Source organism: Macrosteles quadrilineatus, unplaced genomic scaffold (assembly GCF_028750875.1).
Source record: "Macrosteles quadrilineatus isolate MER2022 unplaced genomic scaffold, UCM_ALF_1.0 Scaffold_5__1_contigs__length_97177068, whole genome shotgun sequence".
In the NCBI taxonomy this organism is placed as follows: Eukaryota; Metazoa; Arthropoda; class Insecta; order Hemiptera; family Cicadellidae; genus Macrosteles; species Macrosteles quadrilineatus.
Window position 1 is genome coordinate 31938134 of NW_026542598.1, and position 23485 is coordinate 31961618.

The following is a 23485-nucleotide window of genomic DNA, read 5'->3' on the forward strand; positions in this document are numbered from 1 at the left end:
AACAACCAAATCAAAACAAATACATATACTAATTTGACAGTTATAATCAGGTGATCTTTTGTTTGCAATCCAAGTGACATCAGAATATGACGGGAATAGCACACCTATGTTTTTTTCCTTCCACCATGCTAAAGCCAGATCAGCTTTTGAAACATGATAAGATATTTACAAGAAATGTTGATTATGTTGAACTGGTAAGTTACATTGTGAGTATTATCATTAGTTACGTAATCTTTGAGTTGACTCTTTTAGACTCATCGGGATTTATAAATTATATTTGTTCTTAAACAAGTTATTTGTTTTTAAATAACTCCTTTATGTACTTCTTTGCGATTGCTCGATTTCAAGCAACATATACCTAGTTCAATTTATGGGTCAACTTTTTTTTATAAGAACCGGGTTTTGTTATTCATGTAACTATTGGAACACTTTTTATTATAGTATCCATAATAGGAGTAAAAAAATTAAACATAACTAGAAAACACCAGGTAGGATTCGAATCAGCTGCTTGATATTGACATTTTGTGGACATTGTGTGACTATTTTTATATATATTTCAATCTACTGATGAGGGAATTAAATTAACAACAATTTATTTAGTATAAAAAGTATAGTTGACTTCCAATTAAAAGGTTTATTATAATAAAATAACTGGATTTGTAATAAACAACTATTATTATAATAAAAAGCTATTGACATCATTTTTTATGTTTATGAACCATACCGTTTCTGTTCTAATATCGGTGATAACAGTTACAGTAATTCCTTTTACCTACGACCTTTTTTTTAAGTAGTAGCCGTTTCAGTTAAGTCCTTTAATAAGTCAACAGCTGATCTTGTGTCTTTGTTTTTATGTCAAATACTGCGTCCATAAAGATTACATACAAATTTTTAGAGCCAGTGGGGGGGATTCCTTAGAGAGTTTTTTTAACGCCATATAGATGTTAGCACTCACCGATATATATGGTCTTTATCACCATGCAAAATTTGAAAATGATTACTTCAGCCGTCTAGAAGGAGATTGCATATTACGAAATGCATAAGAGTCAACGTATAAGAGCTTCGCTCAATGAGTTATACGATTTTAGATTTTTTTAACATAGGGTAGGTAAGGTGTTTATATATTTCCAGCACAAAGAACCATTTTGAACAATATTTTTGAAGATTTTCAGTGTTTGTTCTTGTGTCTGATTAACATGGATATGGATGTCACTGAAATAGCCACCCTGGAAAATACATCACACAAACTGACCTTGTGAAAATAGGGTCAGGAAAGTAAAAACCTGTCATTGTTAGTGTCAGCCCGGTTTTCTGGCTAGTCAAACTAGCCTATAACTGAATAAGTTACACACACTTACCATGGTTGGAATATGCAGGCAACCTTGTGTTTGCATTGAACAGTATGACAGAACAAAAACCAATAACTTTGTGGTAATGCAAACATCTATACAGTAATGAGAATTGAATTGAGAATCAAAGATTATTAATTATGATTATAATTAATAATTCAGTAATAGAGTAAACAAACAAACAATAAATCATCATAAATATAATTAGAGTTTTGTCTGTAAATTGCTCAGAATTATATATTAACACGTTTTTTATTAGCTCGCTTTCTTGTCTGGTACAAATTTTGCAATCAATTTTATACTAAGTTCCCAATGAGCTATAGAGACTTGAAACTTGAAACATAGCTCACAAATGGATGACAATGCAGTATTATTTAATTTTCATATTTCCCTTGTGCTACGCCCCATGGGCATGGGCTTGTTTTTATTAGCTCGGTAGTCGCTTTCCTACAAATTTTGATATTAATTTTAAACAAAGTTCCCGATGAGCTAGAGACTTTAAATTTGAAACATAGCTCCCCAAATGGATGACAATGCAATATTATATCATTTAATTTCACATTTCCCTTGGGCTACGCCCCATGGCCTTCCAAATTTTCCATGTTTACATTTTGAAAGAATGTAAATATATCAATTAATTTAAGTCATCTGTAATTTTTTTTTAATACTAAATAATATAATTCACAATTTTGATATGGAAAAATAATAAAACATTTGCTATTTAAATTAATAAATAACTGGTACTCCAGCCCCATCTTCAAACTCTCTAAGGGTCCTCCACTTCTTCCTTGTCCTCCTTATAGACACATGCTGCTGGCCCTAAACGTCGCACAAAAAGGTTTCTTCCATTTTTCTGTTAGGCGTTCTGCCATTGCTCTGAGCAAGGTCTGAAACTCTTTGCCCAGCATTACGTCCACAGACGTGACTAGTGAAGATACATTTCTGGTTTCTGTTATTGTTAAATATTTGCTCTTCTCTCTTTCTGCATTCTCCAACACTTTTTTGTATGGGAGGTTCAAGTACGATGGAGCATCAGTGTCAACGATACGTACATCAAATAATGCTTCCGTCTGAACCTCCCATACACCCCTACAAGCCAAGTCTGCTTTTAGTGCTGCAGTATCAAATGATCCTTGCTCAGAGATCATTGGTTCCCCACACACACAGTTTCCCCATGCTAGCTCCATCAAGCTTCCAAGGGTATCCCTTACCTCATTATGTCTTCTTATTATCAAACCACCTGTGCAACATTTAAGGGGATGTTCCATATTGAAGTTTTTGCCACAGCCATCACATGAAGAGTGGAGGTGTATAGGAGTTTTCCCATATCTTAATGCAAGAGCATCTCTGAACTCCAGTGGAGAAAGATCTAAGTTAAGTTTTTTCAGAGGAATGCATGACAGCCATCCACTGTGTTTCGCTTTAGTATTTGCTCCTCGCAAGATAATTTTTTGTTGTTTTAGAGGAAAATTTTGAATAGTCGATTTCAAAATGTTTTCTTCTCCTAATCTTCTCTCCTCTTTCAAGTCCTTTTTTGTGATAATCAAATGTTCTTCATGTTCTTGCATTCTTATTTTCCTCTTAGTTTTTAGGGAGTCTATGATGAATTTACAACATCTCTTTGAAGCTCGGAACAATGCTTTTCCCTGAGCGGTAGGATCCACTAAACCAATTCCTCCATTTTTTACTTGCAGATGTAATATTTGTTGTTCATCTTGGTTTAGGTGAGAGCCAAATAAAGCAGGAAATAGGTTTTGTTCTATTGAGTTTTTTACTGGATGAAAATTAATGTCTTCACTTTCAACAACTCTTTGAAAAAAAATCCATTTAGCTTGTATTGATTTTGTGGCAACAGTGTGTTCAGATTGTGGGTATTTTTCAGCTACATTCGCCAGACTTTTACCAAATGACTATTCCACTTTTCTACCTTCTTTTTAATAAAGACATCTTTTTCAGTTTTGACACATCCAATAAATCCTCCTAAATAACTACTCCCAACAATCTTTAATCCTGATATGTTGGATAGGTCTAATGTTGATGGTTCAGATCCAACAATCAAACAGGTTTTGCGAGCTTGTGGGTAGTAACCATATTTAGGCCCAATTTCTTGTAATTTCTCTCGCCATTTCATCACATTATAAAGTTTTTCTTGACATGATGAGTCATCCGCATGCCATACTTGGTTTGTATCTGTGATGGTTTTTAATTCATTAATTAACGGCAAAGTGGCTAATCCATATAATATCATGGATAATGGGTAATGGGATAATGGAAACTTTTGAGATTTTACCTATTAAATAGGCCTACCACTATCATCGCTTACCTATGATAAAGGTTGTTGACAACCTTTTTCTCTATTGTTTAGGTGAAGTGGTAGAACATAAGTTAATGGCTATGTTTATGTAAACTGTAAATTTAAAGAAGCAAATTTTATCAAACTGTGTCCTCCCCATTGCATACGCAAAGCTTGAGTATAACTCTTGATTATAGTCTATACTCCTTTTATCTATGGTATAACTACAATAAGCATTTTATACTTATATGCCAACCCCATAAGAAGGACGGGTACTCTGCTAGTAGATTGGTATATTTATAGTTAGTAGGTAGGCCATACATTCAATCTAATACATAATTATATGAAAAGAAACTCAAATAAACCTTAGATTTCCCATCACATGCCTCTGTCTTAATCTGATATAGATGCTTAATAGATTTAACATCCAAACACATTAAAAACTAGAAAATAAATTATAAATATGTGGAGAGTATAAATACTTAAGATTTAAAACAAAAAACGTTGGGTGCATGCAATTGATAATAATACATTAGTTCAATAGGTGGAGGTAATTGACAATTTGTGTATTTTTACATTTCATACATTAAAGAAGCCGAAACAAATCAAACAAGTCTTATCTCAATTGCTGTCTATCTCTCCAGCAGTAATACCCGAGCGGAAATGCCGGAAATGCCATTGATATCATAAAGGATCGTCCAACGATGTGAGCCTCCCAACGGCTACAGTTGCGGTCAACCTAGTACTGTACTTTTATGATTCAAATTGTCTAGGTATAGGTCAATGCGGAACTTTCGCACGTTATTAAAATAATACTTGTACTGTAATAATCATTTCAAATATGTATAAATAACAAATCAAAAATTATTTGATATTTTACTTTAGGCCTACTTCAAACAGAGACATATATTAATAACGTAATTAATTATTGATTTCCAACCGAAATATTAATTTAGGCCTAAACAACCTTAGGACGTTGACCCCCCCCCCCGCCCTTTCGAGGGTGCGTTTTAACTGCGAGGCGCAGTTCGTGTGAAAAGTGTTTCCCGATTTTTGTGAACAGAACTCCTCCCTCATTTTTGGACCGATTTGTATGATTTAAGTGTCAAAAGAATGGCCCTTATCTGTAGTTTTACAAAGTGTTTTTATTTTTTTGAAATCTTTATTAGTTCGGGCTGGATTTTCCATCAAAGTTGGGTTTTCTCCCATAAGATTAACATGGGGGAATCTAAATATTTAATTGGAAACTTTGTCTCCACTAATTTGAGAGAACGGCTGGGCGTAGAAAATAGGTAGAGGTGTCCTAAGAAAGGTCTTTGTCTGTAGATGAGTTATCAAAAGAAAAACGAAGTAAATTAGCTTAGGGCTCTGCCCCAGAAACCTTTTAAGATCCCTCCACAGGGAACCCCAATTTCACCTGCGAGGCGAAGCCGAGTATGTGAGAGCTATTTTCACGTACGAGGCGAAGCCGAGGTCGGGAATAATGGAGCAAGTGCCGGATAATAACTTTCGGTACGAGTTATGAACGATACTTTTCATCACGACGCAAAAATACACAAACACAGATTAGCAGACCTCAGTAATATTACAACTATTCTATTTCTCAATTAATTTGATTGAACATCAAAATAAAATAAAATCTTCTAAAAGAAAACCTACGTATATTTCTCAATAAATTTTGTTTAAACATGAAAATAAAAGATAAAACATCTTTTAACAATACATACAGCTGATTCAAATCATTAAATACCGTAACAAAACACTAGCGCGCGTAGTGAATAAATGGAGAACTAATTGAGAGCGAGGGAAAGTAAATTTAGAGCGAGGGAAAATCAGCTGATCGATTTTCCCTCGCCCTAAATTTGAGCTTGCGAAATGATTACTTTCATTGATGTCAGCCGTTATCGAAAATAGTTACTTTCGTTACGGAGTGATGAAAAAACATTTTGGTGAATGTTCCATATAGGTAATACGCGTATGCGAAAAAATCTCTCATGGCCTCATGGCAAAAATAATACGATCCTGATGAAATTTGTAAAAACGTGTCGTGTAAACCTACAACGAATGAGTCCGCGAACCAACACAATTGGAATACGCGAAAATGAGTTTACCTACGACCGTTTTTTAAAGTAGCCATTTCAGTCCAGTTCTTAGAATTGAAAAGTTTCACTTTACAGCTGTTTACTTTCATATCCGCATAGTTTCATTAAATTTCATATCCGCATAGTTTTCTCATATCCACACAGGTAACGGACCAATGAGGTTCAGTTATTGAGAGAAAAGAATTAAAATTGTAATGCTTCGAACGTCAACTAATCAGCTGATCAGCTGATCAGTTGACCAATTTAATTGTTGATCCGACTTGTTCATGTGGATACTCGCGTATTCTTAATTAAGTTGGTGGAAGTCCAAAAATAAATGAAATATTTGCCGAATTGTACCTGATACAATATTATTTATGGTAAGAATGCTGCTAGCAATGTAATATTTAACGAAGTTTAACAAACACGTAATTACAGGAAATCAGCTGATTATACAACAAGTCGTTGCATCACTTTCAGTGGCAATGACAATACACGAAAACATAACCTCTCTAAAAAGTTATCGTTAGTGATTGTTAGTAATTAAATCCAGATTGATAGTAATTAAAAAACGGTCGTAGGTAAAGTAGTGTACGCAACTCGCGTTAATAGTCTTTACGACACTCGTAGAAGTTTTTAAGACACTCGCCAAGGCTCGTGCCTTAAATTTTCTACTCGTGTCGTAAAGACTCACTTAACGCAATCGTTTCGTAAACTACTATTACGATAATAAATAGCTATGCCACAGATATTAGAACATAAACGGTGGTATGGATCATAAATATAATCAAATGACGACACTAGCTTGAGGTCCGTGACGTAGGAAGTGGTGAGGGAAATAGTAAAGGTGAGCAGTCTGGAGTGTGGAAACTGTTTTAGACGATTAGATTTAGGTTGGTATCTGCATTCCTAAAATTCTATGGGAAGGGAGGAAAACGGGTCCGTGACGTAGGAAGTGGTGAAGGAAGTAGTAAAGGCTGGCATTGCAGATTGAGTGAACCGTTTGGGCAGTTAGATAAATGTATCTAATACTTAAAATGCTATGAGAAGGGAAGGAAACAGGTCTATGACGTAGGAAATGGTGAAGGAAGTAGTAAGGCTAGCAGTGCAGAGTGTGGGAACTGTCTTTGGCAATTACATTAACGTATCTGCAATCCTAAAATGCTATGGGAAGAGAGGGAAACAGGTCCACGACGTAGGGGGTGTTAGTAAAGGTAGTAAAGGTAAAGGTAGTAAAGGTAAAGGTAGTAAAGGAAGTAGTAAAGGTGGGCAGTGCGGAGTGTTGAGTGTGGGAATGGATGAATGTATCTGCAATGTTAAAATGCTATGGGATGAGACTGGTTAAAATGATTATGAAGCACGAATCGTACCATATTTCGATACGTATTCAATAGTTTACAATAGAAATTTACAACTGAGTTGACAAAAGCGACGATGACGAACGAATTTTATTCATTAAAGAGTAAAAATGCTACTTTTAGACCCGCAACGCATGCATCAATGGCGACTGTTTTACTGCAGTATGACAAAATAGTATATTACGTTACTAGTCCTGAAAATAAGTGTTTACCGAACGAGTGTGGTCGTTCCCGTGCGAGACGAAGTCGAGTACGGGATTACCATACGAGTCCGGTACACACATTTTGGACGAGTGACGTACGATAGTTTACGCCATACTACTAAATCTGTACAAATCCTTATATATTTACACCATCTAAAGGACTACAAATCACTAGTCATTGAGAGGTTATGTTTTTGTTTATAACCACTCATTGCCACCTAAATACTAAATACAGTACAATCAGCTGATTGGTGTCCGGTAAAACTCATTGCAGCACAGTAGTACGCAATGAAACCCCATTTGAATAAGCTGGCGGCAAAGAGCTGTTTTCTGGACTAAATACTTGCGTCGGAAGTTCGTCAAAATAATGTAGTGTGGCGTAAACAATATAATATGAACCCTTGATGACTCCGCTCAATTTTGTGGATGCATCTGCGAACGCCACCTAGTATATATTTTATGTATTTTTGTAATTGACGTAACCAATGCATAACTTATGTAAATCTAGATAAATAAATGACTTATGACTTTAGAGTAAAATACCCCCGCCGCAGTAAACCTGCAGACTAAGCGAATTTCCATTTGCCTAACTGGATTTACACTAAAATGTCTCCTTTAAAATATCTCATTTATTCCCTATTTAAATAACATTAGTTTAACGAATACTTAAGTTTGCTGCAACAGGGAGGGTAAAAAGGTATTTGTTGTAAAATGTAATTGTTTCGTATGAAATGAATGAATTTTCCAAATTTGATCAAAATATGTTCATAAACAAGCAATCTACAACAGTTTACTTATTCTCCATAAGAATAACATAGGAATTTAAAATTTACAGATTTTTGGAGTTTTCTCTGTAACCATTAGGCATATAATAACGCTTCAATATACTAAATTATTTGTTTTTTTTAAGCTCTACATAATGGTTTTGAAAGAAATTGCTAAATTTTAAGTTTTTAGTGTCAACAATGGGAAAAACCTATTTTTACCCCATAAACCCCTGTTCCCATATTCCGATCATGCTGGTTCGCAAACTCGTTCGAATAAACGTGGGTTTACACGTTTGTACCAAATTTCATCAAAATCGGATGATTTTTGCTCGAGTTATCGCGCTATTGGACACATATATAAATATAAATATAAATATTTATATTTATATGTGTGTCCAATAGCGCGATATATATATATGAATTTGAACGGATGGTGTTTTTGGTCTCTAGGGACCTCAAAACAAAAAAGTAAATCGGTCCCGGGTCCAGGTCTTACGATGAGTACTACGGTAATAGCTTATTCCCTATATGGGAAATTCGCTAAAAAAGAAATAATTTAGTTTATTGTTGCATGCCTACCGGTTGAGGATGTATAAGAAGTTCCCAAGTTATTCTTAAGGATAATAACAAAACTTTTTTAGTTTTCTTGTTCTTGGATTTTACTTAATCAAATTTGGTAATCTTTGTTTATTTATTTTTATTTAGCAAAGAAATAATCTGACATTTTTAAGAAAATACGAGATGCTATAAGCAGGTTGTTTTGTTCGTGGTATGTCTATATAGTAACCGAGCTTCACAACGGGAGGAGAACGTGGTTAGAGTTGCAAGTTTAAAAATCTAGGCCTGTTATGGATCTAAGATTAAAAACTTAATTTTAACACCTAACCTTGTGTGTAATAAAATTCTTTACATCTTACTACACAGAAACAGGTACTTTTCCTATTCCATCCATAGGATGGGAAGTTACCCTTTGCCATGCCTAAACACGGAAAAGTAGTAATGTACTTTTACGCCACACTACATTATTTTGACGAACTTCCCACGCAAGGATTTAGTCCAGAAAACAGCTGTTTACCGCCAGCTTATTCAATTGGGGTTTCATTGCGTACTGTACTACCGTACTATACTGTAATGAGTGTTACCGGACACCAATCAGCTGATTATACTGTATTTAGGTGGCAATGAATGGTTATAAACAAAAACGTAATGAGTAGTGATTTTTAGTCCTTTAGTTGGTGGGAATATATAAGGATTTGTACAGATTTATTAGTATGGCGTAAACTAACGTACGTAACTCGTCCAAAATGTGTGTACCGGACTCGTATGGTAATCCCGTACTCGACTTCGTCCCGCACGAGAACGGTAAACACACTTATTTTCAGGACTAGTAACGTAATATACTATTACAGTGTACTTAGTCAGCTGTTGAAATAAACAGCTAATTTCAGCGGCCTATTTTATTTTCAGAAAAAAAAAATCTAATTTATGTTCTGTCCTAAATAAATTGTGTCGCACGAAAATCCCGTACTCGGCTACGCCTTCTATAAACACCTTACCGCTTACCTGGCTAGTAACCTAATACAGTAGGCATATACTATTTCTTTATACCTACTGCATTTAGATAAGGTGTTTAAGTTTCTTAAGCAGCCATTACAGTTTACAGGTGGTTCTGATGTGTGTTTGTAAACACTGTAACAACTCTATGATTTATTTTAAATACCCCCCGCAGCAAACCTGCAGACTAAACGAATTTCCATTTGCTTGATTGGATTTACACTATCTCCTTAAAATATCACAATATTATTCCCTATTTCAATATAGCATTAGTTTAACAAGTACTTAGGTATGTTGTAACAGGGAGGGTTTTAAAGGGGTTTTTTTTAAATATTATTACATGTAGGTAGTTTAATATGAAATAAATGCATTTTCAAATTTTGATCAAAAGATGTTCATAAACAAGCTAACTACAACAGTTTACTTATTCTCCATAAGAATATCATTGGGATTTTAAATTTAAAACGGTTTGAGTTTTCTCCGTAACCATTAGGCGCATAATAATGCTTCAATATACTAAATAATTTGTTATTAAGCTCTACAAAATAGTTTGGAAAGAAATTATTGCAAAATTTTATGTTGTCATTGCTTTTTATGGATCGCCATATTGGCAATGGAAAGGTTAACAAAAGAATCAAAGCATCTGCAGTTTGTTTAGGCAAATTAACGCAGTTTTTTAATTTCCTCATTTCCGGTGTAAGTTGCTGATACAAATGTACTACAACTCATTTAATATTTCAAAGTGTAACAATGAACAACGTAAATTTGTTATTTGGATTAATCTGTTTTAACACTAAGCTAGCAAGTTAAATGAAAAAACTATGTACACCCCTACTCTGTCATTATATATTTCAAATAAATGTATGATTGAAAAAACTTTGATGGATACCATAATCATCCTCTAGCAAAGTTTGGCCTAGGTAGCAAGTTTTAACTACCTTCTTACACGAAAAAAACTGTTAATAAATCATAATACAAGTGCGACAAATAAATGTCAAATTATTTTAAGCCTTCAAACGGCAGAACACATATTATATACACAAGATAGTTGAGATAGCATTGACAAATTTGAAGGAGACTGCAAGCTGCAAGCGCCGTGAATAGAAGTCGTTCGGAGTTAAAAAAAAGAACGACTCTCATTATACTCAACCGATCTGTTCAGCAAGAGCTGTTCACCTTCAATTTGAATCTCCCGCTCTTTGTCGATCTGTTTTGCTTGTCGACATTTTGCGTGTCGATAAAGTGGGAAAATTTACACAACCGTCCCACATAACAGACATCCCACATAACCGACATCCCACTTTACAGACATCCCATATTACCGACACTGTCGACATTTTGAGTTGTCGACAAAGTGGGACTATTTCAGTGTCGATCTTTTGGGATGTCGATAAACTGGGACCCCACGTAGCTAGCTACGGGCTACGATGCTGTCGGCTCGTCCAGTCGGCCTCTCTGACGAGTGACGACGACGACGACGACAGCGACTGGAGACTGGAGCGAAGCGAGTGAGGGTGGCAAACACATGCCGTACTTTTCATTTCCAATCCATGGCAAATGGTATTGGTGGCAATATTTGCATTGAATATTTTTTCTTGAATCGCTATCGTATTCGTAATTACAATTTAACATATTCTGATTTTCTGCTTTCTGCCAGGAACTTGGGATCGGCTAACAATAACGGAAGTACCAAAAACACTGGGAAATCTTTACCACTTACCAGGACATGTGTCAATGCTCTGAAAAATAATTTGACAGTAAATATAGTATATAGCTTATGAATTCTAAATTTTATTTTCAGTTAAAGATCGCGCCACTCATCTCCATTCATAGGCCTACTTGGCTTAAAATATATGTTTGGTCGCCATTTCATTGAACAGTATTAACAGTACTCTTTCAGCTACATGACATGTAGTTTAGACTGCTATCGGAAATAAAATAAAAAAAAAACAAAGGACTGCTCGGTTAAAAATTCATTCGGTTGTCGATGTCGATTTCGATTTCGGTTCGGTTGTTCGGATCGGATGTCGGTTCGCTGGTTCGCTCAAATTTAAATTTTAAAAGTGGTCATCTTTTCTTGCATGTAACTTGTAAAGTTGTATTGTTATTTGTTTTCAGTTCTAATTCATTTATTCTTATTTGAATGATTTATTTATGGTGTTTGTAATTTAAATCAGTTCGTCTGGGCTGATTTGAGTGTGACTAGTGTGAGGCTTGTCTTGAATTTTAACTTTTAAATCGGCACGGCACAACGCAGGCTTCCTTACTACTGTACTGTATGTATAGTGTATTTTACATCAACGAAACTGGAAGAACATGCAACATTGCAACGGCTTGGTCTTGGTGCTTTTTCAAAATGTTCAATTCAATGAGAAACATCAGAGAAACTCGTTGCGTTAGACTGAGCACAAGAACATGACATTTTAGATTATTGGGAGTGTTTAGTTTAGTAAGTTAGCCTATATCATTTTGTATGAATAATCATTAAGTGGTAACTTAACTTACAAAAAAACAATTGAACTAGGGCTACAAGGCTATCAAATGAAAGGTACGGTAAGTCTACTCCTTTATAAAGTTAGACTTTAAACGCACCTAGGGCCTATATTAATTTAAAACAACAGCTAAATGCTAAGCTACTTTAATTGTGGAAAGGCTAATCATGAAAATTGAAAAAAAAACCTAGGCCTAGTACCGTATTTGGTAGTCTTTAAGTAACTTAGGCTAGATCTACTCTAACGACTAGATTAGTTGTTAACCCAGCTAGGCCTGTCTCCGTTGAGATAACTTAGCCTAAGTTTAGGCCTGTCTCCGTTGAGATAGCCTAAGTTTAGGCCTGTTCTTTAAGCCTGATAATTTACTCGGGTACAGTTTCTTAACTGGGCTACGCTAATATCGATTCGATTAGTAGGCCTAAACCTTCATCCAATTTTTTCACCATCAGCAAGTTTGGTTGGCTAGGTTAGGTTATGATGGTTTGACTGCACTTTACTATAGGTCCTACACTCATTCGAACAAAAATATCGAGCGATATATCGATTAATCAATTGTTTCATTCGATATATCGTTTGGTTAGTTAGGTAAGGTTAACCTATCCTAACTAACCAAATGATATATCGAATGAAACAGTCGAATAATCGATATCTTCATTTGAATGAGTGTAGGACCTAAAGTAAAGTGCAGCCGATAGTTTTATTTTATAATGGATCTAGGCCTACTTAGGCCTATATTTAAAAATATTGATTATTAATCAATATTTTCAATTCAATAGTTTCAATCAATGTTAGCGTAGCCCAGTTAAGAAACTTTACCCATTTACTCATTCCTTTTTAGTGTAAGTTATTGCAAAATACCTGTCACAGCAAACCTGCTGACTAAGCAAATTTCCATTTGCCTGATTTGACTCTCACTTAAACTTAAATCTATTTATTTAAATAGCATTTAGATAACAAGTAGGCTACCTAGGTTTCCTACCCCATAAAACCCCCCATTTAACTTTTAAAAGCCCCGTTCCCATGGTCCGATCATGCTTGTTCGCGAATTCATTCAAGTTTATCCCACCTTACTTACATCTTCAAGCCAAATTTCATCAAAAATTGGATAACAATTGGCAAGTTAAGCTTAACTTATCTTGTTCATAGCTACATTATGCCTTACAGTTATAAAAATTTGAACCAATTGTGTTTTTAGCATCTAGGGACAAACTGAAAAGTATATTGGACCTGTGTCCAGGTTATAATCCATCCCGTGTACAATCACATCGGTTTTGTTCTGCAGTTACAGATTTGAATTCACAGTATTTACTTAATGATTTCAAAGCTTGGACATATCAGGCCTGCCGGTATTGAATGTTTTCATTTGAGTTCGGTTTTCTCGTACCGTAGCTAGTTTGTGTCTTGCAAAAATTATGTTAGGAGATAATTGCACTAGGTATTAATGTCAAGACACAGATTGATTAGTACCTATAGCTTGGCTTAAAATACCTACCGGTACTTTGTATGGTCGCAATTTCAATGAAAAGTAAAAGAAAAGTTAAGTACTTTTAAAACATCTTCATTTGAAACTTTAGCAATGTCAAAAGAAAGTTTTAATCCAGTGAAAAATTTCTTTTTTTTTGCTGTTAGAGAATTTGGGTTGATACCTATCTAGAAGTTGGGGTTTTAATATTTTCTCCATTTGATTTATTTTACTTTACATTTACCGGTACAGTTTTTATATCGTTTATCATCCAGGGCCCTGTTTCATAAAAATACTAGTCTAGTAAATACTAGTCCCGTATTTACATGTCCTACTAATTTGTGTTTCATAAACGTTTTTATACCGCTAGTAAATACTAATGTATTTTACTAGTCACGTGACCAACTTTACAAGGTAAACTCTCAAAACAAATTTCTAACCTCAATCACGGTTTTCCAAACCCTTTATAAAGGGTTTTAATTTTGTTTTCATTTGATACAAAAAGTAAATAGTTTTAGAAACGCAGTGTTTTCTTTAAATTAATAACTATATAGACACATAAGTAGTGATGTGGGCCGGGTAAATACCCCGTGGGTAGGTAAATATAAATTGGGTATTTACCCGGGAATTTACCCAAGGCCCGGGTAAATACCCAAAAACTGGGTATTTATAATTTTTATTAAAGTTAGAGAAGATTGAGATTTTTTTTGCAATTATCACCCTGTAAGGATATTAAAATGATGATAAAATGTGTTAAACAAAATTTCATATGGTCACTACTAGCATTTTACTTCTGGGTACAATCGCCATAAATACCCAGGTCTGAGCATAAAGCATAATCGGCATAAATACCGTGGTCGCGTGGTTGCATTGGTCCTGCCTACTTATGATTTTTTAATTTCTATGATAGATAGATATGAACTTATTTTATTGAAAGTGAAGAAAAATAATTTGCAAAGTAATAATTATTATTTATAAATAAATACATGAAAATTTAACCTAGTAGTGGCCTAGGCGTGTAAACAACTTAAGACAATAATTAAAATTCAATCTGTAGGATGGCAGGATTTAATAATATTTTTGTTCTAGATCTTTTGTTGGTTTTAATGGTACCAAAATTAAAATAAAACTTATTTTATAAACTTGTGATACAAAACATTTAAATCTACAGCAATATAAATCTTTCAAAATTATATTAAGTTAGACCAAAAAACAGGGAAATTCATTTTTTTAGTAGGTTTATCCAAATATATTATTGTTTCCAACTAAGCGGTAACACAGAAAAGTTTAATTGCTTTTAGTATTCTGCCATTCTGCCTGAAGACGGTGACACATTATCGATCTTTTCCCCAAACCGAGATGGGAGAAGGGAGAAGGGAGGTCGAAGGGAGCATGTTCGATAGTGTGTCAGGGGTCCGTACACCGATCCAGACGGCGAACCAGACATCAGGCCGAGCAGGGAGACGAGCGCTCTGGAGGCGGTTTTTTTGCGAAAGATCAAAGAAAAGATCGGTCCGATGTACGGAGTGATGTACGATAGTGTGTCAAGGTATATTTTTGCCCCGTACGTCGTCGCGAGCACCGCACCGAGCGGCTGCCTGCACCAGCGGTGATAGTTCTAATTTAACATGGCAGTTAAACTCTTTAATTGCTAAAATAAATAAATGTTGGGTGGGTAATATTTTGCCGTTATATATTATGGGCATTTATGTTGTGATTTTGTGGTTTGTTTGGTCAAGGTTGAAAATGTATTTAACAAGTTGAAACCGTTATATCAATGATACTACAATAATGTTTAACTTGAATTAAGTAATTGATGTTATACTTAAATTATTTCAAAATAAATATAAACATAAATAATATTAAAGGCAATTAAAATTATCATTCTGTAACATATTATTTCATGTGTTATTACTGTTTTATTAATACTGCCTCCACGCTCTCACTCACACACGCTCTCCATCTCTCTCTAAACTCCCTTTTGCCGCGCTCGGTAGAACTTGTCTGGTCTTGGTCTTGTTCGGGGAAATGTTCGGATTGAAATTTTGTATATTTTCCTCCCTTCTCCCTGCTCGGTTCGGGGTCTTGATCGGGGAAAAGATCGATAGTGTGTCACCGCCTTTAGGTCTGTCTAGCCTTCCAAGCCATTTATATGATAAAAATTTTTAACTATCATATTTAATAACAGTAGAAGTAGGTTTAGGTTTACTATTTCTCTGATGAAGTGTTGTCTTAATAAAAAATGAAACCCCATTCTTAATTAAAAACTTTATGTTTTATAAAAAAAAGTACTAAATCATTAAATAAAAGGTACTAGCAAAGCTTCCAAGTTACTGTAAAAGGTGTTATAGACTATCCTAATTTTTCATCTAATGACATGATAACAATAACATAACATAACATGATGCAATAACATATTTAGGGGTGAATATAAATGAATTTCAATCGATTTCATAAATACCCAAAATACCCGGGTATTTATGGATTTTGGCTATTTACCCGGGTAAATACCCAGGGTATTTACCCTGAGTTTTAAATACCCGGGTATTTTACATCACTACACATAAGTAAAACAATCACATATTATTTATCAAACCGCTATTATTTATGTTCATTAATGAGACCGCCGGCGCGGCGCGGTTTCGCGTTGCTGCAATCAACACGGTGATTGTAGTAACCGGTTGTAGGCCTAGTTGCGGCACTCAACAGTTGGGTGGAAGTTGATCTGTTGCTGCCGCATTCGCTGTGATTTGTATAGTTTTTGTTTTATTCTGACATATAAAATTAAGCTTGCTATGAGTAAAGAAAAGAAGGCTCAAATTTTGAATGTAATTAAATACGTCTAAGGACATTTTGTTTGGAACGTTTTCAAGTACCCTAACCTATGTTTTCAAATATTCGAATGCATAAGAATATTTGAGTTACAAACTATTTGGTGATATTCTAATTTTGAGTCTACAAACCATCAATAATAAGCCTAAACGTTTATTGATGTAACAAACAATTGCAACGCCGTTACAAGCAATGGTTTTCAAGCAAATGGTAAAACATGGCATTGTCACTATGGCAGGGCGTAGCTCAGAGGCAGAGTTCTCGATTGTCATGTGGTGGGTCTCTGGTTCAAATCTGCGCCACTCACTATACTTTTTATTCCATTAGTTAGACTTTTACATGTTTTTACATTAAAATAACAGCTCTAATCAACATAAATTTTTGTATTACTTTGAATAACAAATTCAGAATACCGAAATGGATTAAAAGTAATGTTTTCATGATAAGCAGTTCAGTTCAACGCCCAAAAATCAAACATAGGCCTACAAAATTGTTAGTACATCACAGGATTTTAGCTATTTAGCAAATAATAAGCATCTAAAAAATATACAATGCAACTTCTCTTTAAAACTGTCTTACTATTATTTTCTATTAAAATGTCTTTAAATAAAACCGAGAGCCTTAATTGGGTTGTAAAATAATCTGATTAATGTTGCAACGTTGGATACATTTTTGTACATCTTTGTATGCAAAACGGTATGCGGTTTTAATTTGGTTTCTCTCAAAGCTTAAAAATCTTTTCTCTGTGATAGCTAAATAGTTGATATAGCCTAACCATGAAATTTAACTCAAGTAAAATTAGACAAAAATTTCACAGAAATTGATAACTTATAATTATAATTATTTCAATAGGGAGATTGTACATACATTATAAAATTCAATTTCACTCATTTTGTACTAGCCACATTTATTGATTGTAATTTATATCTAACTAGCTGAGTACCCGTCCTTCGTACGGGGTTGGTATACAATGTTTATTGTAGTTAAATACTCGTGCTTTGCATTTACAATTAGAGAGAACACGTTTAGAGAAAATTTGGTTTACTATAATCTTCGGTATACTACAGAACATCTACCATAGCCATAATGTTCCACCACTTCACCTAAACAATAGAAAGAAGTAAAGTTCTCACACTCAGGCTTTTGTTGCTGCTTGGTTCAAATTAGCTATTGTCATAAATGTATAAAGAACTAATGGTGCTGCACCCTGTTGGTAAACCATGTAACCTTTTACTGCTATTGAATATCATAGAAACAAATTGTGTAGTTGAAACAGCTGGCAAAATTATTTAATTCCTTTTAAATATGAATACTCATGAGGTTAACATGGGAAACTCTATAGCCACAGGGGCGGAGCCTGAAAGGATTTTTGAAGTAAGAATATGTCTATATGTTAATCGGGAATGTGATCTATCATCATACCAAATATCAAAACAATCCGACCAGTAGTTAATGCGTGATTGAACTTCAAACAAACACACAAACTTTCACATTTATAATATTAGTTTGATAATTATCATTTTAGCACTCACAGATCTATTTGTGAACCAATTCGCACTTGCAAAAAGAACTTAATAATTCATTTTTTAAATGATGTGAGTAATGAAATAACTCTCTTTTCAAAAATACTAGTCTACTTCAAATAATACGGGAGAAGAAAATAATACGGGTTGGTAGAAAATAGCAAGTATTTACTAGTGTAATTTACAAGAGTAAAACTTTATGAAACACATTGCTGTCTACACTAGTAAAAACCACTAGTAATACTAGTCCCTACACTAGTAACTAGTATTTTACACTAATAGGTTTTTGAAACGTAGACTTGTAAAATACACTAGTATTACTAGTCCATGGACTAGTAATACTAGACTAGTATTTTTATGAAACAGGGCCCTGGAAATAAAAATGTAGGCCCTAGTAGCAGATGCAATTCTCAACAGTCAATGCCTCTGTTACTGAAAGGCCCAATTGTCTCTTTGATTTACATCAAGCACTAAGCCTTAGATTTGAAAAAGGCTTAAAACATTCATTATTTCAACAATTTATTTCAGTAAAACCAACGTCATTATAACAAAATAACAACAAATAAACAAGTTTAATTGCATAGTAACCAGGACAGCTGATTATAGTATAAAATCAAGGATATTAGAAATCATCCAATAATAAGCCTACTTAGTTATGTAACTTATTGCGTCCTTTCCAATATAGGCCTATTATTGTTCTAGTTCATTCATTTTCAATTTGAATTGAAATCCACATTACCTAAATATTTATTTGCCTCCTTTTCTGTCCCTGTTCCTCCTAAAATTCTGTTCCTTCAATTTTTTTTACTAGGCCTATTAAGTTTTTTTTTATATATTTTTTTTAAATAGGTTGGCGGCCTCTTTTAACCTTGCATTTGCCTGTCCATATAGACTAACCGCCCGTTTGTGGATCGTATACAGCAAAGCAAGGAGTGAGCCAGTACAGTACACAGGTGATCTGTAGGCCTACTGATAAAATGTTTTCGGCAGTGACCAGGATCCGAACCCACGACATTGTTGCCTTGGGCCCGAAGTCCGTGACGCTACCGACTGACTTATAGTTAACCAGTTAGTTAATAAGTTACCGTCAATCAATGAACAAGGTGAAACTAATATTGATTGTTTGTGTTTTCCAGTCAAGATGGCAGAGTCTTCACGCCAACAAAATACGCCAGTTCGTCACGATGAGCTCTCATTTGCAAGGAAAAGCCTTAGAACAAAAGTATTGATCTCAGCAAGTTTGCACAAAGAGACCAAAGACTGTTTTGAAAGTAAGGAAATCAAAAGACTGAATGGATCTCAAATGCTTTCTTCCACTAGAATTTGTGAAACTTCATCGTTAATAGGAGCTGAGGTAAAAATATCTGATTAGCCTATTTTATTTGTGTTTACTCTTTTATATTAACTTTCATAGTTTACCTATTTATTTTGTTGAGATACAAGATGCAAGGTCTTTTTTCTTGATCAACCAAATACAAGGGTTAAAATTGTGTTAGGCTACTAAATATAAAATAACCATTTTAAAATATTTTATTTTACCTTTGTATCTAAAATCAAATTGTTTACATTTTTCTGCCTATGTTTAATGTACTGGGATGAACTAGTACTGAAGGTGAAAAAAGTTTCTATAGTATTTGGTGTTTAGCAATTCAGATGATTAGTTAACTTATCTATAACTTTAGCCCTATGTTAGCCTATTTGTTCATAGTCTAAATACTGTTCTGTAAAATTTCTATGGTAGGCTATGTAAAATACACAGTGACAAATATATCTTTTAATATTCTCAATTTCTAGTTGTTCTTTGTTAAATTGATTTTAGGATGATTGTCGTTCACAAAATATTTGGGAAGAGTCTCCAGTAAAACAAGATGTTTCATGCCAGAGTGAAGAAGCAGATGAAGACATGGAATCCTTTAGGTAGGATGGCTTTGTAATAGTGATTAAAATGTTCCTTAGAACCAAAAACCATAATTATTTTTGGTTAAAAAAGTCTGCAGAAATTAGAAAAATATGTGGGTTCAGTTAATGCTGTTATGGTTGTTTTTCAGTAGAATACCGTATTAAATAAACGTCCTGATACAATAGACAAAACCTTGAACTTCAATTGTATAAGTTTTCACAAAGGTGTACTTTACCCATTTGCTTTTACTCTTTTAAGTTATATCAAACAAATTTTAACTGAGAAAAAATATTGTTTTAATTTGAGCAAGATCTGTTATTTTATATGATCACTGTAATATTTGGTCATCATGATGAAATTATCTTTGATAACGTGTACTGAAAGGTGATTTTTTGGCACTCTCTCCATTATTCTTGTCCGAGGCTCAGGCTTAAAAAATATTCTCATATGCCCGGCTTTGCCTCGCACATGAAATTTTGTGTTCCTGTGTGAGGCAAAGGGTACTTTTTTATAAATTATACTATTATTATTATTCAGGTTAAGTGTAAGAGAGGGCCATTGTAACGGTAAAAATTTACCGAGATCAGAAAACGAGCGTTCGTACGAATTCAAATGGCCCGCGCAGAGTCATTAGTTCACCGAGCGGCCACGCACTGCGCTAGCGTCGCGACTCCTATAAAAGCCGCGCAGGACACGGGCCAGTCGGACTTGATTGCTGGGCGAATAGCTAGCAACATCTCCCTGGTAGGGCGAGGGCGGAATAGCCCGGTAATAACCAGTGGTGGAATAACCCTGGTAGCGTCGAATACTAGGATTAGGCTGAGGGCGGAATAGCTCTCGGACCCGCGGATATAACGAGACGATAGGTCGAGGGCGGAATAGCCCGGTAAATAAGCCAGTGGTGAAATAACCCTGGTAGCGTCGAATACTAGGTGTTAGACCGAGGGCGGAATAGCTCTCGGATCCGCGCATATACATCGCGAAACCGTAGGTCGAGGGCGGAATAGCCCGGTAATTAGCCAGTGGTGAAATAACTCTGGTGTCGTCGAATAGTAGGTGTTAGGCCAGGGCGAAATAGCTCGGTGGACCCGCGACAATCAAATCGGTTAATTGTAAGTATAATTGGTTTTAATTCCAAAAGTGAAACACGGTATATCCATTAAGTAGAGGTTTTATTTTATTTTTGAAGTTAAGATTTTAGTTAATTACGACCAGTGTTTCACTCACGGAACTAACACCTAATTATTAATTTGTTTAAATTAGGGCCTAACCCGGGCAGTGATGAATGTGTCATTCACTGAAAGCTGATGCTTTAACGACCATATCTGAGCCCATATTTTAAAACTTAACTATTATTATTACTACTAACCCTGGACTAACTCAATTAGTTTAGCTATCCGAGGCCGACAGTACAATTTTGTCCCAGGACGAAATTGCACCGTCACAAATGGCGCTGCGAACAGGGACTTGGTAATTATATAGTTATCGATCGTTAATTCTTGCCATTTTTGGCTGGCGCCCGAACGATTTGTTTTTCAGTGAGAAAGTACGGTAAATATCGAAAATGCGAGTTTTACAATTGTTCTTAAACATTTGGTCTTATCTTCTCTGGCCCGTATACTACGTAGTTACTCCGAGTAAAACTACTGCGGAAAAAACTCTCAGGACTACGTCGAGCACCACGAGTAGTGCTACAAGTACGGGTGCAATATCGAAAACGACCAAATCGATCGAAACAACTAGTACTTCGACGATTACTACTACTACGAGTACTGGGGCGATATCGGAATCGACCAAACCGATCGAAACGACTGGTACTTCGACGATTACTGCTACTACAAGTACTGGCGCGATATCTAAAACGACTACGAGCGAGGTTAATAAAATTAAAGAGATTTTAGGAATGCCAGAAAATGTACCGTTCGAGGAATTGTGTATATCAATTTCAAATTTAACACGACGATCGAATACTTACGATACTAACGAGCCAACACAGCCGATGCGAGGAACGGGCGGATTAACTTACAGCTCGTTGCCTATTATGAGTACGCAAACAGTTACGTCAAATAGGCCTACTGTTAGCGAAATGCGACATTTGACGGACGAATATAATACTACGCCATCAGTTTGTAGTATTGTTAGAAAATGGAATGTGAAGTTCGACGGACATAAAGATCCCATATCATTCCTCGAACGACTTGACGAATTAATCGAAGCATACGGGATTAACGATAACGAAATACTTAAAGCACTTCCCGAATTGCTTACCGGTACTGCACTTTTGTGGTACAGAAATGGGAAAGATTTCTGGCCAACATTCGCGACATTTAGAGATAGTTTCGCGCTACAATTTCTGCCACATGGTTATCAGCGAAACCTTGATGAGGAGATAAGGCGGCGAACACAGGGCGAAAAGGAGCCTTTTAGGGACTTTGTAGTTGCGATAACTACGTTAATGAGAAGGAAAGGCGGGCTTTCGTTACAACAAAAGCTTGACATTATTTTTACCAATATGCGACCGGACTACAAGTTAACGATGAGGAGAGGAGAAATATTCTCTCTTGAGGAGATGATTACGCAGGCGACGCATGTTGAAAGTTATATGCGTGAAAAGGCGTTATATCGTCCGCCACCGCCGCCGTCGATGGCACTGGTACCAGAAACAGCTTATCAGCCACGAAAGCAAATGGAAAAACATTTTGCACAATCCGTCATTAATGTATCAGAAATAAATACACACGAACACGAGAATGAGGGAATGCGTGACGATGTAAATAAATCATTACATCAATTACAGAATAAAGCTTCTCATCGAAAATACGATTTTAACCAGCGGTGGAATAACCGCATGGTTAATCAAAATAGCGATAACTACAATACACGTAGGCCGAATGCCGCGCATACCGCAAATATCGCGAGTATAGGAGAATGTAAGCAGATGAAACAAACTGCACGACGACCGATCATTTGCTGGAATTGCGATAAAATAGGGCATTTATACCGAGAGTGCCGACGACCAAAAGTTTTAAAATGTTTTAACTGTAAAACTGTGGGTATTAAAACAGTCAATTGTAGGTGCAATCTGGGAAACGAAACTCGGACTCTGGTGGTAGGAGCTCATACCCAGGTTACACAAAAACCCTCTAGTTGGACCGATTGGTTGGAGCGTATTAAAATATTTCCGACGGGTTTTGGGTCAGTCAAAGATTCCACGGACAATCGGCCGTACGTTGCGATTTCGATTTATGGGAAAAACTATTTGGCTCTTTTGGATTCTGGAGCAGCTGTGAGCCTGATTAATTCCAAAGTGGCGAAACACTTGGTAAGTTGTGAAATTAGGCCTAAGCCAGTTTCTATTGAGACTCGATTTGCGGACGGTACTACAGCGAAACAAACTGAGATTTTCGAGTTTGAGGCTACGATTGACGATAGGAAAAACGTTTTAAATGCAGTCCATCTACCTTCGCTGACTAGCGATGCTGTTTTGGGAGTAGATACGCTAGATAAACTAGGCTTGATCACGTACAACGTTAAAACTTGTCATTTGAAACGAGATGACGAATTTGAAGTCACGAATCGTAAAGAGACTGATAACAGAGTTGCCGATGTTTTGTCACAAAACCCCGTTAAGCAGCCACCGGCTGAAGATGTACGAGTCACAATCTGTCCCG

At 35.5% G+C, this 23485-nt stretch overlaps 2 protein-coding genes across 3 annotated transcripts in view; one reads left to right on the forward strand and one right to left on the reverse strand.

Moving 5' to 3' along the window:
- LOC128994561 (F-box only protein 22-like) overlaps positions 1-23485 on the reverse strand; it is a 95092-nt gene that overhangs the window by 68634 nt on the left and 2973 nt on the right. The gene's annotated exons all lie outside the window — the stretch shown is intronic.
- Positions 11642-23485, forward strand: part of LOC128994565 (uncharacterized) — a 33868-nt gene continuing 22024 nt past the window's right edge. For both annotated transcript variants that reach the window (XM_054419211.1, XM_054419210.1), the window contains exons 1-3: positions 11642-12153; positions 19051-19268; positions 19734-19831. In XM_054419211.1, the coding sequence (XP_054275186.1) occupies positions 12147-12153; positions 19051-19268; positions 19734-19831 (323 nt within the window). In that variant the 5' untranslated portion in view covers positions 11642-12146. The remainder of the gene's footprint in view (positions 12154-19050; positions 19269-19733; positions 19832-23485) is intronic.